Here is an 18,944-nt window from a genome sequence, read left to right on the forward strand (position 1 = left end):
TTGTCTGTAGCATTTGAAGCATGATTGATTTCATTTCGATCCATGTCCCGTCAAGCACTGGGTAGATGATCTTAGGTGAGAAGTCATATAACACTGGTGACACATACTCATGCATTGGATGCGTGCTGTTGTTTGCAATTAGAATCGGGTTTAGTGCAGCATTAGCTAGCTATTTAGCCACTGATTAATTTGGTCATTTACCATTTGTTGTTGTTGGTTTTGTTGGCTTAACGTTCGACATCAATTTGATCTTTTTCTTTGTTTGAAGATTATTTCAATTTCAGGGTCGTATGAGAGTTTAAGAGTGTTCTCTCTGCTCATAAAACGTTCACAAGTTCAAGCTCAACTTGTAATACTCCTTTGATTGAAAGTTTCTACAATATGATACAAAAGTTTCTGCAATATGATACAAAAGTCGAACTCCGGTTAGCTACGTTGCTAGAATCCTTGACAATGGCGCCAAAAACTTGTTTGCCTCATATTTTGATACTAAATGTTCTTATGATGATGAAGGAAAATGGTAATGAACGAGTATGATGAGTGAAGATGGATGAAGGATTGATCCATCTCTTGATATAAAAATATGGCAATGCGTTGAGGATAGATGCATGTACACCTTGTTGACGTATAATGAATTCTTGACAGAAGTTTATAGGATAAGTGGTATAATTTCAGATGAGTATAATCTTGTTATAAGATGTATACTTCAATTGAGATCCAAAACCCTTGCATTTGTAATTCTAAATGATGAAGATCTACATACATTCCTCACATGGGAAGAGGTCTCAGTAATACCTCTTTACATATCTATGCTTCCAAAATATTCAAGTAATCAAGGATTTCATCCAAACAATTCATATATCCGACGAACTGAAGAAATCCCTTCAACATCTAAGTCAGTACATTACAAGATGGAGTCGGATAGCCCATTTTACCCCACATATTTTAACCCATCACTTACTTCATCACCTAGTAATTTGGCGACTCATAACTTAGGGGATGATGTAGATCAATGTTAATATTTCAATGATTGGTCTTGGAGGGAGAAGGATGATCGAGAAGAACCCAAGATTAATACCCACCATCGAAGACTATGGAGGCTCGTCACATGCAACGGGTCGTGACTTTTCGCATCCATCTAGTAGCCCAATCTTCATGCCAGGTTAGTCTTGTACAAGTTGGTGACATTTTATATCTAAGAAGGATTTAAAGATGCGGTTATCTATGTTAGCAATTAGAGGTAACTTTAAATTTAGGGTGAAGAAGTCAACAACAACATTATACAAAGTGATATGCTTAGTTGAAGAATATAAATAGAGACTTCGAGCCATTAAATTGAAAAATTGTGAAATATTTAAGATCTCTAAGTACATCAATGTCTACACATGTAGAAATGAAATATTTGACTAATGATCATAGAAAAACTTCTAGTTGGGTTCTCGGACATGTAATAAAGTCGAAGTTTGAAGACGTTAGTCATTCATATAGACCGAAGGGCATTGTGAAAGATATAAAACAAGAGTATGGTGTGAGTTTAAGTTACGACAAAGTGTGAAGGGCAAGAGAAGAAGCGTTAGTGCTTGTTTGGGGGTCACCAAAAGAATCCTACAAGAAGTTACCTAAATTTGATGAAGCCTTACAAATTGAAAATCTTGGTTCAGCATTTGAATATGATCTGCAGTAAGATAAATATTTCAAACACGACTGCATTCACCCTGTTTTAATTGTAGATGGAACACATTTAATGTTGGTTTACAGAAACATGCAATAGAAGAAAACAGGATCATAAGCATTCTAATTCTTCAATTTTGACATCAAAATAAGCATGTTCATAGGGTATTAAGAGGGTTTCAACATATACCTTTGAAGATCCTCTTCAAAAACACAAATTTGAGCTGCAATCTTCTCCAATTGAAGTCGTGGACCACCACTAGAGCTTTCTTACTATTCTCTAGGAGTCTTAGATTGAATTGTGGGATTCAAAACAAGCTTGAACTTAGGAAAATTGGAGGAGAGGTTTTTTGGTTTTTCCGCTTGTTGAAGAACAACTTCTTCAACTTTCAAAAACTCAACAATTCAGCAATTGCATGTCCTTTTCAGCTGAATCCCTTTTGTATTTTAAACTATCAACCCATGCTTTGAAGTCTTCATCCTATGAAGACACCACCTACTTAGTGGATTATGGTGATTAAGGTGCTTTGAAGTTGAGTGAAAAAATCCCACTTTATGGGTTTTTCCAAATTTTCAATTTTTTCCGTTTTGAATTTTGAATTTTAATTTCAAAATCAAAATCAAAATCAAAGTCAATTTTCAATTTTAATTCTTTAATTAAAATTAAAATTTTATTAATTTTACAAAAAAATAATTCAATAATTAATTTTCTAATAAAATTAATAATTAATAATTAATTAAACAATTTAATTAACTCTATTAATTTAATATCAAATATTAAATTAATTTGTCAATAAATCTACCACCATGAATCTCTATTCATGAAATTAATATTTAAATCATATTTATATATTAATTGATTCTCTAATTACGTTTAATTCCAAAATTAAATATGTAATTGTATCACATATAATTACTAATTCCCTTAATTCAAATTTGAACATTTCAAATCAACTTATCATGCTATTCTAAGGTAATCTATTTGTGAGCTAGTAGGGGGACCTAATGGACCTACAGATCATGGGCTCCAACGATCCTAGATTAACTGGCTAAACTCTTTACATTGAATTAACTTTCATTCGTTAACTACTGGGTCACTCCACTAAAACCAGTAATTGCACTCCCCTCATTGTAGATATATTGTGTCCACTCGATATAACCATGATTAGTAAATTAATTCTTCACAGGTTATTCATAATAATGGTTGGGTCAAACGTTGTTTTATCCTTGAGATTACTTCTTGTTCCTTAAGTCCCACTGATCCTCTAATGAACAATTGGTTTGTGATTCAATCATCAAACCGGGTCTTTCTCAGGCCAATGAGAGGGTAAGACCCCTTGTTCAAGACCCGGAATCAGTACTTAAAGGAACAACCTCTCTACTATCCCTAAAAGTGGGTAAGAGTAAATTTCATCTTGCATTCTATGTCCCCAACTATCTACCTGGTCTTACCCCTGAAATAGGAGACTTATTGCGCCGGCACTGCTGAGTTAACCCTCACCTATGAAAATTTAAGGATAATCTCAAATAAACATGAGTTCATAGTTAGCTTAGGATTAAGGTTAAGTTACCTAGGTCATCGTTATGAAATAGTCAATCTTAAACAGTAAACAATGTTATAAAGTAAGAGTGACTAATTTCTTGATCCGTTCTTATGCAAACTAATTACACAGGACGCCCACACTCCTCATGATACCACATGAACGAATCAAGATCACTTCGTTTGTAACACTTTACAACTCCTTGTAATTGAAGGAAATCGAATACGAGGATTTTCATGAGCAGCGGAAAAGATCATTCCAAATTACAATCATGTATGAACATTACTAATTACGGTCAAAACAGAAACAAATGGTTATGCATTTATTACAGAAATTATAACATGAAACTACAAGTGATCAAGAAGAGAAATCTCTACGCACAATTGTATATTTGTCTCCTTGCTCACGAACGCTCGAACAACACGACCGCTACACAGCATGAACTCCGCACACTCAAACTCAGCGATCGCCTCGGTCACGAACACCCCAGCAAAACGAATGGCCTCCACAGAACCTCGACGACATCGCGTTGAGTATGAAACCACCAAAAAGGCTATCTTGGTATTCTCGGTGTGAGAATCCAGAGGATGGACTCTGTGTGGACTTGGTTTGAGGCAGACGAAGGAGGAAACAACAATCGTGTAAACGATTGAGCAGGTGGGAGATGGCTGAAACCTATCGTATAGATTGATGCCCAATTGTTTAGCAAAAGCTAAGCGATCGTTTAGCTCATCACTTAGTTTTGTGTCTGTCGCTTACAAAATACTACACGATCGTCTAGCTCGCTCAAGCTGTCGCTTAGTAAATCATATTTATTTGACAACTTTTATGAGATTCCTTTTCCGAGAGAGAAATCTTAAAATCAACATTTGTAAAACTTACTAAAATAGGAAAACAATTTTTCTTTTATCTCACGGTTACCATGAAACCACCAATAACCTTCCACTCAATTGGTTATTAGAGAAAAAGATTTAATTATCCAATAATTCATATTATTATAAATATAAATGATAACCAACTTATCATACTATATTTATAACCTAGAGTTTTAATATTTCATCTCATGAAATATATAAACCATAGTTCTTTTTCTATTCCATGGTACTTAATATAAATCTCATTTACATTAATCGTCCACTAGATTTATCTCATACATCATACTGATTATATCATATATAATCAAATTACCTCTTGTCAATTTGAACATTTCAAATCAACACCAAGAACTGATCCTCAACTAAATCCATTGAGCTACCAAGGGGACCTTATGGACCTGTAGTTCGAAGCTCCAACGGTACGTGAATAACTGACTAAACTCTTTAGTCATGGGATCCACCATCCGTTAATTGCTGGCACTCCACTGAAGATCGATAGCTGAACTCTCTTTACCACAGATATATTATGTGTCCATCTTGACCAATCAGTAGTGCGACAACCTTTCACAGATCGCTCGTAAGTACAACTCAACCAATAACCGTTATGCCCCTGTAGTTACATCTAACTCATTAAGTACCACTGATCCCTCTAATGAATATAAGTCATGGTCCTACTATGATTGAGTCCTCTCTTCCAAAGAGAAGTTGTGGCTACTATGTTCAAGCTCCGGAATCAGCCCTTAAGGGAGCAATCTCTCTACTTATCTCTGCTTTAGGAAAGGAGTGAATTCCATCTTGTGAATTAAGTTCCCAGCTCCCAGATCAGACTAGTCCCCAAAAAGGTAGGCATGTTAAGTTGCAATCTGGCCACTTTCACCCATACTAATCAAAGGACCACCCTCAAAGGTAGGAGTTCCTAAAACACTCAGAATTGAGGTCGTGTCACCTATGGTCATTTAAGTGAGATGTAAGTCTCTAGTATCAACGGCGTTATATACAGAGTCTAGTCCTCTCGTGGTCCGGTCTTATACAAACTCTTTGTATAGGACACCTCTGCTTGTACGCCTCCACATGAGTGGTCAGGATCTACCATCTGTAGTAGTTTATAACACTTGTAAATCTCTACAAAGCGGGCCGTATCCGTAGTGTCACTAGGATCAGGTATCCCACTTTAATCCTTATACTACAGATCTATTTAGGTTATCATTTAAGGCATGATCCACTTGTATATCACTTATACATGCTTAAGTTTATATAAGATAACCAAGGAGCTTTGTTTATTGGATATGAGTAAATGCCAGAATGAAACAACAATTATTTTATTCATCAAACAATGTGTATCTTTACAAATAACGAGACTTCAAGAGAATTAGGATACCAATCCCAATAATCTCCCACTTCTCCTAATGACTCGAGAGACTAATGTACAATATACAATAAACTAGGGCATACCCTAGTATCATCTCCCAATTGCCCTAGACAAGATGCCGCATTCCCGCAGACCTAGACTTTCCAGGTGAACCTCGAACACTTTAGCCATGGGGGCCTTTGTAAAGGGATCAACAACGTTGTGCTCCGATGCGATCTTCGTGACTATTACATCACTGCGATGCAAAATCTCCCTGATCAGGTGATATTTCCATTCGATGTGCTTACCCCGACAATGACTCTGAGGCTCCTTTGAATTTGCCACAACCTCGCCAATCAAGCGTGATAGGCAAATCCATATTTGGAACAACTTCCAAATCTGAAAGGAATTTCCTCAGCCAAACAACTTCCTTAGCTGCTTCACAAGCGGCTACGTATTTTGCTTCTATAATGGAGTCTACGATGCATCCTTGCTTGATGCTTCGCCATACTACAACCCCTCCATTCAGAGTGAAAACTGACCCCGATGTCTATTTATGAGAATCTCGATCGGTCTGAAAGTCAGAGTCTGTGTATCCTGTAAGGATCAGATCCTTATCTCCATACACGAGCATGTAGTACCTCGTTCTCCGAAGATACTTGAGGATCGTCTTGACCATCGTCCAGTGATTAAATCTTGGATTGGACTGATACCGACTGAAAAAAAATACTGCATAGCAAATGTCAAGTTTGGTACACAACATTGCATACATCAAGCTTCCTACAACAGAAGCATAGGGAATCTGTCTCATTTCCTCAACCTCTTGAGGTGTCTTAGGACATTGATCCTTAGACAAAACAATTCCATGCCTGAAGGGTAATAAACCCCTTTTAGAATCCTGCATCTTGTACCTGATCGACATTTAATCAATGTACGATGCATAAGACAGGGCTAATCCTTTGTTCTTACGATCCTGAATGATCTGGATCGTTAGAACATATTGTGCCTCACCCAAATCTTTCATTTGGAGCTGGGCAGTTAGTCAATTCTTAATGTCAGTCAGATACCCTACATCATTCCCAATGAGTAGGATATCATCCACATACAGTACCAGGAAAGCTACTGAGCTGTTGATGATCTTCTTGTAAACACAAGGCTCATCAACGTTCTGATCAAAGCCAAACAACTTGAAAACAATGTCAAATCTGATGTTCTAAGATCTAGATGCTTGTTTCAACATATAAATGGACTTATTAAGCTTGCAAACCCTTTGCTCTTGATCTGAAACTATGAACCCCTCTGGTTGAGTCATATAGATGGTCTCCTTAAGATTACCATTAAGAAAGGCAGTCTTGACGTCCATTTTCTATATTTCATAATCATAAAATGTGGCTATGGACAGGAGAATCTGGATAGACTTGAGCATGACAATAGGTGAGAAAGTTTCCTTATAGTCAACTCCCCCAATCTTGGTATAACCCTTTGCCACGAGTCCTACCTTAAAGGTTTGCACCTATCCATCTACACCTCTCTTTCGCTTAAAGATCCACTTACATCCAATAGGTTTTACCCCATCAGATGGATCAACAAGCTCCTATACGTTATTGAAGTACATAAACTCCATTTTCTAGTTCATGGCTTTAACCTATTCATCTTTGTCAACATCCCCCATTACTTTCTTAAAAGACAACGGATCCTCGACCCCATAATTCATAATGATGTTTTGGGCTTCAGTCAAACCCATGTAGTGATCCAGTGGGTTCATAATCCTCCCACTACGTCGAGGCAGTCTCAACTCTTGAGCTGGTTGACTAGACGTGCCGACCTCAACAACTCTTGTTGATCTGTCGGCCTGTTCAAAAACTCTTGTTGAACCCTCAGCAGTCTTAGTCTCACTAGAGATCTCAGGTAAAACGAGCTTACTTCGTGGCCTATGATCCCTCATGTGGTCTTCTTCTAAGAAGATAACATTTGTAAAAAAAATCACTTTGTTCTCACTCGGATCATAGAAGTATCCACCTCTCATTTCCTTGGGGTAGCCTACAAAAAGGCAAACCTTCGAACGTGGTTCCAACTTTTTTGGATTAGTCACTAGCACATGTGCCGAAAAGCCCCAAATCTTGAAGTGGTGTAAACTACTTTTACAGCCTCTCCATAACTCAAAAGGTGTTTCATAAACATTTTTCGAGGGAACGTTGTTCAAGATATAACATGCAGTCTGCATTGTAAAACCCCAAAACGAGTCTGGAAGATGAGCATAACTCATCATAGACCGAACCATGTCCATCAAGGTTCTTGTGACTCCTCAAAGATTTGTACATTTATTAAAAAAAAAAAAGAAAAAAGAAAAAAAGAGAGAGTTAATAGTTGATTTAGGAAAAGGAAAAGGAATTAGGGTTATAAATGAGATTTGGGGGACCTCGAGTTGCATGCAAAAGGAAAAGAAAGAAGAATTCTTTTTCTTTTTCTCTTCTTCTTCCTCCTTGTTGCCTCACGTTCTCCCTTCACAGTACGTCTCTGCCGCCGCCTCCTCGTGCCTCAGCTCAGCGCGTCTCGCCGTCGTCCACTGCTCGATCGTGGGTCTCCAGTCGCGCAAGGTGCCGATCGTTCCAGCTGCGCAGAGTTTTGTCTGCTTCCAGCCGTGCCGTCATTTCCAGCCGCACCGGATTTCTTCGATCATTTTTCTTCCATCTCCGTTTCTCGTTCGCCGCTCTAATTCTACCAAGAACCTGGTTTTGGTGAGATTTAAGTTTTTGGTTTTTAAGTTAATGGGTTCTGAATGGTTATCGATTTTTTGTATGATTTAAGTTAATTTAGGGTGCATTGTTGCTCAATTAAGGATTTCAAGACATTTTGTTGGTTCTGTCCAGTAGCATCAAGGTTCGCTTGGGCACCTTTTGGTAAGCTATATTAGTTGTCCTGTTTTAAATCTCGTTTCCCCAGTTAGTTTGGTGAATGCTGATGTTTACTGGATTTTGGAATTTAGTGTTGAAACATTTCAGCTTGGCTTAGGATTGTTTTGGATTCCGTCCTTGGAGCTTAGTGTAGTTTTGTTTACATCGGCATTCTTTTGGATGAGTGGTTTGAAGTTTTTTTTGGTGCAATTTGGGGGAATAGGTTGTGTTTATAAGGTTTAACATTAAATTGGTTTATTCTAGGGCAATTCGAGTGTCTGACTCGAGTCAAAAAGGGATTTGGTTGATTATCTGTGTTTGGTTGGTAATTGTTCAGTATAATTTTGAGGTAAGTAGTTTACTGCCGATATTGCCCTAAGATCTTGATAAGATTGCTAGTCAGAAGGAAAATTCTTATGTCACTGTATGTATGTAACTGTGCTGAAATTTGAAGTATGGGTAATTGTGATAAAGTTTGATGCTGATTCATGGCCTTGATTACATGGTTATGTCTGTCTGAAATTTTAATGACTGTTAGTTCTAGGATTCATGATTGTATGCTTATGTCCATAATATTTTAGTGACTGTTAGTTGTACCATTGGGCTATGCATATCGCATATTGTGAGCCTTTGGGCCCACATCCTATGCTTATGTACGGTGTCTTTTTTGGGATCATCACTTGTGTTTATGCCTATGACCTTTGTGTCACTACTTATGAAAGCGTGCCTTTGGGTTCACCCTTTATGCCTATGCCTATGCCTAGCCTATGTCTATGATGCCCTTGTGCATTTTGGTCCAATGGAAAGACAAATAGATCACTGAGTGGGCCCAGTAGTAGGCCGCTTACTGAGTATACTTTTATACTTACCCTTTTCTTTCCCTATTTTTTAGGTAAGGGTAATGATAGACCGGTGCATGATAAGCGAGATCCGTGACCTGACCATTAGGATGGCTGACTGCTTCTGCACTTAATATCATGTTTTGGTGTTTGGTTTAGGAGTTGGGCGTTTTAAACTCTCATGCAAAAATTCATTAATTTTATTATTTGACTATTTAATTGTTTTTCATATTTTATTTTTTTTTGTTTTAGTTTATTTATTATTATTATTATTTAATGATGTTTTCTTATCTTTGCTCATTTGAGCACTATTAAATAAAATTTCGACTCTTTTATTTGATTGTTTAAAAGAAAAATGTATGGTTAAGCCTATGCATGCATGAAGTAGAATCCTAGAAATAAGTAGGAAAGTAGGGTCGTTACAGTTGGTATCAGAGCCTAAGTTTTAGGTTTTGTAGACTGACTAACATCGTGAGTCCAATCTGTTCCTTATGGCCACAAATGGATCTTTCGTCATCACCAAGTATATTGTTTAAAGTCCTTTAGGGAAATTTATATGAAATCTTACCTGTTGTGCAGTCGTTTGATGGTTTACCCTGCTAGCGTGTATTAAAGCGTTGTGTGTGGTTACCAGGTATGGCGCCACAAACTAGAGGAAGGGGCAGTCGAAGCAAGAAAGTAGTTGGGGAGCGGGACCCTGGCCTGCAAGAACCCGAGGTGTAGAGCCAAGAGGTGTGGGACCCACCATCTCGTGACCCTTCTGGGTCAACTTGGCAGAAGGTTAGACCAAGGAGCAGGCCTCGAGCTTCGACTGTTCCCCCTCCAGAACCGTCATCCTCAGAAATTCCAATAGAATATACGACTATGGTTGTAGCTATTGGGAACGTCGTCACGCAGGCCATGGTAGGACAACTAAGGGGCATGGTGGCTGAGCAGATAGCTCATCACGCACAGTCACAGCAGGCGCCATCTTCGTCAGTCCCGTTACCACCAGTTTAGAATCAAGATAGGGCCACGAGTTGGACCGTGGAAAGCCCTTCTTTGGAGGCTGGATACCTACGAGATTTTAAGAAGTATGATCCCACGACGTTTAACGGGTCTCTGAAAGACCCCACAAATGCAGAATTGTGGTTGTCCACTATTAAGGGGATTTTTCAGTACATGAGGTGTCCAGAGGAGTAGAAGCTGCAGCGTGCCACTTTCGTTCTCATCGATAATGCCAAGTGCTGGTGGCGCTCGGCTGAAAGAATGATAGAAGCCAGTGGAGGCCAAGCCACGTGGGATCAGTTCAAGGAGCGGTTTTATGAGAAGTACTTCTCTGCTCATATGAGGTACAACAAGCAGGCTGAGTTCATAAACTTGAAGCAGGGGACCATGACAATAGAAGAGTATGAGTAGGAGTTTGACAAATTATCTTGCTTCGCCCCTGATCTAGTGTCTATCGAGTAAAGAGGGATGAAAAGTTTGTGTAAGGACTTCGGAATGAGGTGCAAGGCATTGTGCAAGCTCTAGAGTCTCCCACCTACGCCGCAACCTTCCGAGCGGCAGCATGCATGGGCTGTCCTTCAGGGATAGAGTTCCGGGACCTCCGCAGAAGATCTAGAGTACAAGCAGGTCAGTAGGGCACACCCAGTGGCAGGCTACTACTTCAGGAGGAATTTAGAGGGAAAGGTCGATGTGCAAGTCATGCGGAAAGCGTCATTAGAGACACTGTCTGATTGGCATAGGGACTTGTTTCAGATGTAAGCAGATAGGGCATACGGCGGACCAATGCCCTAGTAGTGGTTTCGAAAATGTAGAGGGTTAGCCTCTGAGTTCGCACCAGGGTAATTCAAACCGAAAGCAGCAGCAGGGTCAGGTTTATGCCACCAGTCATTGGAAAACTGAGTACTCAGGAACAGTAGTGACAGGTACACTCCCAATCTTGGGGCACTATGCCTTGGCATTGTTTGACTCTTGCTCATCTCACTCTTTCATTTCTTCATTATTCATAAAGCATGCTATGTTAGTTTTGGAACCCTTGGGTTATGTTTTATCAATGTCTACACCGTCAGAAGAGATTATGATAGCAAGTGAAAAGATAAGAGCGTGTCAGTTGGAAATAGCGAACCGCACCCTTGATGTGACTCTGATAGTGTTAAACATGCGTGATTTCGACGTAATTCTGGGCATGGATTGGTTAGCTACCAACCATGCTAGTATAGACTGTTCTCGTAAGGAGGTGATTTTTAACCCCACTTGGGAAGCCAGTTTTAAGTTCAAGGAGGTTGGGACAGTAGTTTTGCCCAAGGTGATTTCAGCAGTGAAGGCCAATAGGTTAATAAATCAAGGTGTCTGCAGCATCTTGGCTAGCGTAGTTGATACAAGAGAAACCGAGACTACATTAACCTCTGAGCCAGTTGTGAGAGATTATCCCGATGTATTTTTGGAAGAACTTCCAGGACTGCCTCCACTAAGGGAGATTGATTTTACGATCGAACTGGAGCCAGACACTATTCCTATATCCAAAGCACCATACAGAATGGCTCTAGTGGAATTGAAAGAACTGAAGGTTCAATTGTAGGAACTGCTTGATAAAGGGTTTATACGACCCAGTGTTTCTCCGTGGGGTGCACCAGTATTGTTTGTGAAGAAAAAGGATGGGTACGTTTATGCATAGACTACAGGGAGTTGAATAAGGTGACCATAAAAAACAAGTACCTGCTTCCTAGAATCGATGACCTGTTTGACCAGCTACAGGGTGCTACTATATTTTCCAAGATTAACCTACAGTTAGGTTGCCATCAGCTGAGGATCAGGGACAACGATATCCTAAAGACTACGTTCCGATCTAAATACAGGCATTACGAGTTCATTGTGATGTCTTTTGGTCTGACAAATGTTCCAGCGGTATTCATGGATTTGATGAACAGGGTGTTTAGGGACTTCTTGGAAACCTTTGTAATCATTTTCATTGATGACATTGTTGTCTACTCCATGAAGAGGCGGAACACAAGGAACATCTTCAGAAGGTCCTAGGAACACTGAGAGAAAACAAACTGTATGCAAAGTTTTCTAAATGCGAGTTCTGGCTACGAAAGGTGTTCTTTCTTAGGCACATGGTGTCGAAGGACAAGGTTTCAGTGGATTCAGCTAAGATTTAGACCGTTACTAATTGATCCCGCCTTACAATGGTCAGTGAGGTGCACAACTTCCTGGGATTGGCTGGGTACTATCATAGATTTGTAGAGAATTTCTCTAGCATGACCACACCATTGACTCAACTAACTAGGAAGGGAGCTTTGTTTGTCTGGAGTAAAGCTTGTGAGGACAGTTTTTAGGACCTCAAGCAGAGGTTGGTTTCAGCCCTGGTTCTCACCGTACTAGACGACTCCGAGAACTTCGTGATCTACAGTGATGCTTTTAAGAATGTTTTGGGTTGCATGCTTATGCAACATGGTAGAGTGGTTGCCTATGCCTCCCGCTAGTTGAAAAACCATATGACTTGGAATTGGCAGCAGTGATGTTTGCCCTGAAGATTTGGAGGCACTACTTGTATGGGGAAAAGATCCAAGTTTTCACTGACCATAAGAGTCTGAAATACTTTTTCACCTAGAAAGAGTTAAACATAAGGCAGCGTAGGTGGCTCGAGTTAGTAAAGGATTACGACTGTGAGATTCTCTACCACCTAGGTAAGGCGAATGTGGTTGCTGATGCCCTCAGTTGAAAGGTCGCTCATTCGGCCGCCTTGATCACTAAGCAGGTTCAAATATGTAAAGATCTGGAGCAGAGATCGTTGTGGTAGTGAGGGAAGTCACTTTGCAACTAGCTCAGTTGACAGTGCAACCAACTTTGAGGCAGAGGATTATTATTGCACAGCAGGGTGATCCAGACCAGGTTCAGAAATGTGGTCAGGTAGTGTTGGGTCAGACAAATGAATTTTCTATGTCGGTGGACAAGGGTCTTTTGTATCAGGGATGGTTGTACGTCCCAGCAGATGGTGGCTTGAAAGGGGAATTGTTGGTTGAAGCTCATAACTCTCCATTCTCGATGCACCCAAGTAGTACCAAAATGTACCAAGATGTGAAGCAGTATTACTGGTGGCCCAATATGAAAAGGGAGATAGCTGACTATGCCAGCAGATATTTAGTTTGTCAGCAGGTGAAGGCCCCAAGGAAAAAGGTAGCAAGCTTGCTACAACCATTGGATGTGCTAGAATGGAAATGGGAAAGCGTGGCAATGGATTTTATTATGGGTTTGCCCAGGACAACAAAAGGTTTCTCAGTGATTTGGGTGGTGATAGACAGACTCACCAAGGTGGCATATTTTATTCCAAGAAATCCCACGTACGTGGTAAGTAAGTAGGCTCAACTATACATAAGAAGATAATAGGATTACATGATGTGCCAGTATCAATTGTGCTCAACTATACATAAGGAGATAATAGAACCCTTGTTTCACTTCTAGTTTTTGGAAGAGCCTCTAGGTAGTTTTAGGGCCACGGTTGAACTTCAGTAGAACTTTTCACCCCTAAACTGATGGACAAGCAAAACGTTTAAATCAGACGTTGGAGGACATGTTGCGCGCTTGTGCGTTGGAATTTTTAGGGGGTTGAAACTCCCACTTGCATTTGGCAGAGTTTGCTTATAGTAATATATTGGCATGTCGCCATTTGAAGCTCTTTACGGCAGAGGTTGCAGATCTTCTATTTGTTAGGGAGAGATTGGGGAGAGGAAACTGGTGGGAACTAAGTTAGTAGAGTTGATAAATGAAGCCATGCAGAAGATCAGGGCTAGAATGCTAGTAGCGCAAAGTAGATAGAAAAGTTATGTAGATGTTAGGCATAAAGATCTGAAGTTCAAGGTTGTTGACAAAGTGTTCCTAAAAGTGGCACCGATGAAGGGTATTCTGAGATTCGAGAAGAAAAGTAAGCTAAATTCGCATTTTGTAGGGTCATTTGAGATCTTGGAGCGAGTCGGTTTTGTGGCTTACCGTATGGCCTTGCGATCATCTCTCTCTGCGGTCCATAATGTCTTTCATGTCTCCATATTGAGGAAGTATTTAATGGACCCATCTCATGTGGTGGACTTTGAGACCTTGCAGCTGAATGAAAACTTGAGTTACAAGGAAAAGCCTGCGCAAGTTGTGGCCAGAGAGGTAAAAGTTTTGCGCAGCAAAGAGGTGCCACTAGTGAAGGTTCTATGGCAGATTTATCAGTTTGAGGAAGCAACTTGGGAGCGAGAGGATGAGATGAGAGCACTACATCCAAAGCTTTTCTAGGATTAGAACTTTCGAGGACGAAAGTTTATTAAGGGGGGAAAAGTGTGACGCCTCAAATATTTGTACATTTATTTTTTTTTTTTTAAAAAAGAGAGAGTTAATAGTTAATTTAGGAAAAGGAGAAGCGAATTAATGTTATAAATGAGATTTAGGGGACCTCGGGTTTCGTGCAAAAGGAAAAAAATAAGAATTCTTTTTCTTTTTCTCTTCTTCTTCCTCCTTGCTGCCTCGCGTTCTTCTTCGTCTCCACCACCACCTCCTCACGCCTCAGCCCAACGCGTCTCGCCGTCGTCTACCGCTCGATCGTGGGTTTCCAATCACGCAAGGTGCCGGTCATTCCAGATGCGCAAAGTTTCGTTTTCTTCCAGCTACGCGAAATTCGTCTGCTTCCAGCCACGCTGCCGTTTCCAGCCGCGTCGGGTTTCTTCGATTGTCTTTCTTCCGTCTTTGTTTTGCATCCGACAGTCGCCGACCGTTCCGGTTCTGCCAAGAACGTGGTTTTTGGTGAGATTTAATTTTTTTGTTTTTAAGTTAATGGGTTCTGAATGGCTACAAATTTTTTGTCTGATTTAAGTTAATTCAGGGTGCGTTGTTGCTCAATTCAAGATTTCAAGACATTTTGTCGGTACTTTCCAGCAGCATCAAGGTTTGGTTGGGCGCTTTTTGGTAAGCTATATTGGTTGTCCTATTTTAAATCTCATTTCCGCAGTTGGTTTGGTGAATGCTGGTATTTACTGGATTTTGGAATTTAGTGTTGAAAGCTTGGCTTAAGACTGTTTTGGATTCTGTCCTTGGAGCTCAGTGTAGTACTGTTTATGTCGGCATTCTTTTGGGTGAGTAGTTTGGAGTTTTTTTTTGTGCAATTTGGGGGAATAGGTTGTGTTTATAAGGTTTAACATTAAATTGGTTTATTCTAGGGCAATTTGAGCGTCTGACTCGAGTCAAAGAGGGATTTGGTTGATTATTGGAGTTTGGTTGCTAACTGTTCAACATAATTTCAAGGTAAGTGGTTTACTGCTGGTATTGCCCTAAGATCTTGATAAGCCTGCTAGTCAAAAGGAAAAATTTTATGTCACTGTACGTATGTAACTGTGCTGAAGTTTGAAATATGGGTAATTGTGATAAAGTTTGATGCTGATTCATGGCCTTGATTGCATGCTTATGTTTGTCTGAGATTTTAATGACTGTTAGTTCTAGGATTCATGATTGTATGCTTATGTCCATAAGATTTTAGTGACTGTTAGTGTTACTATTGGGCTATACACATTGCATGCTGTAAGCCTTCGGGCCCACACCTTATGCTTATGTACGGTGTTCTTTTTGGGCTTACCATTTATGTTTATGCCCGTGATTTTTGTGTCACTACTTATGAAAGCGTGCCTTCGGGTTCGCCCCTTATGCCTATGCTTATGATCCCTAGTGCATTTTGGTCCTATGGAAAGACTAACAAATCACTGAGTGGGACCAGTAATGGGCTGTTTACTGAGTATACTTCTATACTCACCCTTTTTTTTTCCTATTTTTCAGGTAAGGGTAATGATAGACCGATGCATGACAAGAGAGATCCGTGACCTGGCCATTAGGACGACTGAGTGCTTCCGCACTTAATATCATGTTTTGGAGTCTGATTTAGGAGTTAGGCGTTTTAAACTCTCATGCAAAAATTCATAATTTTATTATTTGACTATTTAATTGTTTTTCATTTTGAAGTTGGGTTTAGGGGTACCCCAAATGGTAAATTTTTATTTTATTTTATTTATTATTATTCTTTAATTATGTTTTCTTATCTTTACTCATTTGAGCACTATTAGATAAAATTTTGACTCTTTTATTTGATTGTTTAAAATAAAAATGTACGGGTAAGCCTATGCATGCATGAAGTAGCATCCTAGAAATAAGTAGGAAAGTAGGGTCATTACAGTTCTGTTTCTCCTTTCTGATATATCATTTTGCTGAGGTGTACCAAGGGTCGCAATCCCATGTTCTATGTCTAGAATTGGAGGTCCATATACTCTCTACCACGACCAGATCATAGTGCTTTTATCTTCTTACCTAACAAGTTTTCAACTTCAGCCTCATACTCCTTGAACTTATCAAGGGCTTCAGACTTATGTTGCATTAGGTAAAAATACCCGAACCTTGAATAATAATCTAAGAAAGAGATGAAATATTTATGCCCACCATGAGTTCTAATATTCATCGAACCATAGAGGTCTGAATGTACAAGCTCCAAGGCTTCCTTGGCTCTGTAACCTTTTCCAGTAAAAGATCGTTTAGTCATCTTGCCTTCGAGGCATGATTTACATATCGGCAAGGAGTTTTCTTCTAAACTCTTTAGAAGTCCACTTTTCACCAACTTCTCAATCCTATTGAGGTTGATGTGACCTAATCTTAGAAGCCAAAGATGGGCATTTTCCTTAGGAGAAACCTTTGATCTTTTAGCTGTTGTTGCCATACTAAACATTTTAGTGTTATACAAGGCTTTTATGACTAACCGCCTTAGTACATATAAGTTACTTTCCATTGAACCATAAACAATCTCCATTCCATTCTTTAAAATAAATATTTTATTCTCAGAAAAGGAGACAGTAAAGCCTTGTTCAATGAGACAAGAAACCGAGATTAAGTTCCTCTTAATATGAAAAACTACAAAAACATTATCTAGTAATAGATAAAGTTTCTTGTCAACAAATAACTTCAGCCTGCCTACAACAATAGTGAAACAACCTCACCAGTGGACTCGAAGAGTCATCTCTCCCTGTGGTAACATTTGTGGGAACTGAATCCTGAGTAAGAAGAATTAACATGATTGGTAGCACCCGAATCAAGGATCCAGGCATAATCATCATTCTCTACCAAACATGTCTCTAAGACTAATAAATCATATTTACTGTCTTGTCTCCTCTTTTGGAGAGTAGTTGGATCGAGGTCGTTTTAGTAATCGGTCATTTTAAAAGCACTAAACGGAAATACTAACGAGTTTCTGAAAAGAGAAACACATTGACCTATGTTAGTTTTTAGAAAATACCCGTTGTAAAACTAAACAACATCCAATAAGGTTTTAGCAAAACTAATATGAACCCTGTATGACATCTAGTTTCACAATGACGCTTCAAAGGTTTAGGACAAAAGCCGCCGAAGGGAGGTTAGTTATCCCTCCTCTGAATTGAGAAGTTCTCAACTAGTCATTAATACCAGAACAACTCTTATTCCTATAACGACTAGCCATCATTAATTTGGCCAAGAGATCATTAACTAACTTAAAAATCTCCCGTAAGTGTGACCCACCATTTTAAGCCCTAGAGGTCCATCCCAAAAAGCCAATCCGAAGGGAAAAAATCCAACTGAGGAAAAACCTAAAGTGACCCTGTCCATTTCTGGAGTTTACCTTGAAAGAGTTAAATAACATGCAGTGGAAGTATCAAGGATCCATTAGCATTCAAATTCACTAATTTTGGCAGAAACTAAAGCATGCTTTTCTATAAACAGGGTTTTAAGATCATACTTTTGATGAACTTTCCAAGAAACCTAGTGTATAGCAGCAGTCTTCTCTTGATATCACCGTGAACAACCTCAAAGCCTTCCTTACTATCCTCTTGGAGTTTAGGCAGAGTTGTGGGACTCAAGAACAACTTGAAAAGGTGAAGAACAATGAAGAACTCACGGCAGCCGATAAGAAGAACAGTTTCTTTTCATAGTAATTTTTCTCTAAAAAATTCTACATTAAGTCATCTCAAATGATTCCAATCTTCTTTATATATTGCAGATGAACATGCAATGAAGTGAAGGGCATGGCTTGCAGCTCATGCTTGGAGAATCAATGAAGAAAAGATATGGGCCTTTGTGTGAGCATGAAGATGAATGTAATGGAAAAAAATCATTCTCCATTTTGTGCAACATGCAAAATGATTTTTACTTTTCTTTTAAAACATGAAATGATTTTAAAACCATTTTAATTGAAAATTTATTTTCTTAAATTAATTTCATAAATTAGTTTAATATCAAATACTAAATTAGTTTTTGCACAATAATCATCTTCATATATTTAAATCATATTTAAATATATATTCTTTTGTTCCATTTAATTTGAACGTTTCAAATTAATTTTTTAAGCTACCTAAAGTTTATCCATTTACGAGCTAGTAGGGCGACCTCGGAGACCTACAGATCATGGGCTCTAACAATTCGAGATTAATCGGCTAAACTCATTAGTCCGATCTAACCCCCGTTCGTTAACTAATGGGACACTCCACTATAGCCCATAGGTCAAATCCCCTCACTGTAGATATATTATGTCCACATAATAACCATAATCAGTAAGTCAACCCTTCACCGGTTGTTCGTATCACAACTAGGTTAAAAATACCATTTTACCCCTGTGAATACATCTGGTTTCTTAAGTTCCTACTGATCCTCTAATGAACAATTCCGATTCATAATCTCTATGAATCAAATCCTTTCTCTATCATAAGATGGCGGGGCCTCGATTTTTCAAGACCTGGAGTCAGTACTTAAGA

General features: G+C 39.1%; 1 protein-coding gene across 1 annotated transcript; it reads left to right on the forward strand.

The window, feature by feature from the left end:
- Positions 1–11,206: 11,206 nt before the first annotated feature.
- Positions 11,207–14,427, forward strand: LOC150035881 (uncharacterized). The gene is made up of 5 exons (XM_090313495.1): positions 11,207–11,727; positions 12,009–12,179; positions 12,927–13,423; positions 13,785–13,898; positions 14,099–14,427. The coding sequence occupies exons 1-5, from the start codon at positions 11,207–11,209 to the stop codon at positions 14,425–14,427; spliced, it is 1,632 nt and encodes a 543-aa protein (XP_090169621.1).
- The last annotated feature ends 4,517 nt before the right edge of the window (positions 14,428–18,944 follow it).

Source organism: Benincasa hispida, chromosome 5, assembly GCF_027475165.1.
Source record: "Benincasa hispida cultivar pf3 chromosome 5, pf3_genome.v1.1, whole genome shotgun sequence".
Taxonomy (NCBI): Eukaryota; Viridiplantae; Streptophyta; class Magnoliopsida; order Cucurbitales; family Cucurbitaceae; genus Benincasa; species Benincasa hispida.

Coding starts and splice junctions, on each gene's coding strand:
- LOC150035881 (XM_090313495.1), top strand. CDS start 11,207: ATGTCTACACCGTCAGAAGAGATTATGATAGCAAGTGAAAAGATAAGA. Junction 11,728..12,008: donor AAAGAACTGAAGGTTCAATT/GTAGGAACTGCT, acceptor ATCTAAATACAG/GCATTACGAGTTCATTGTGA. Junction 13,424..13,784: donor TTTGCCCAGGACAACAAAAG/GTTTCTCAGTGA, acceptor TGCATTTGGCAG/AGTTTGCTTATAGTAATATA.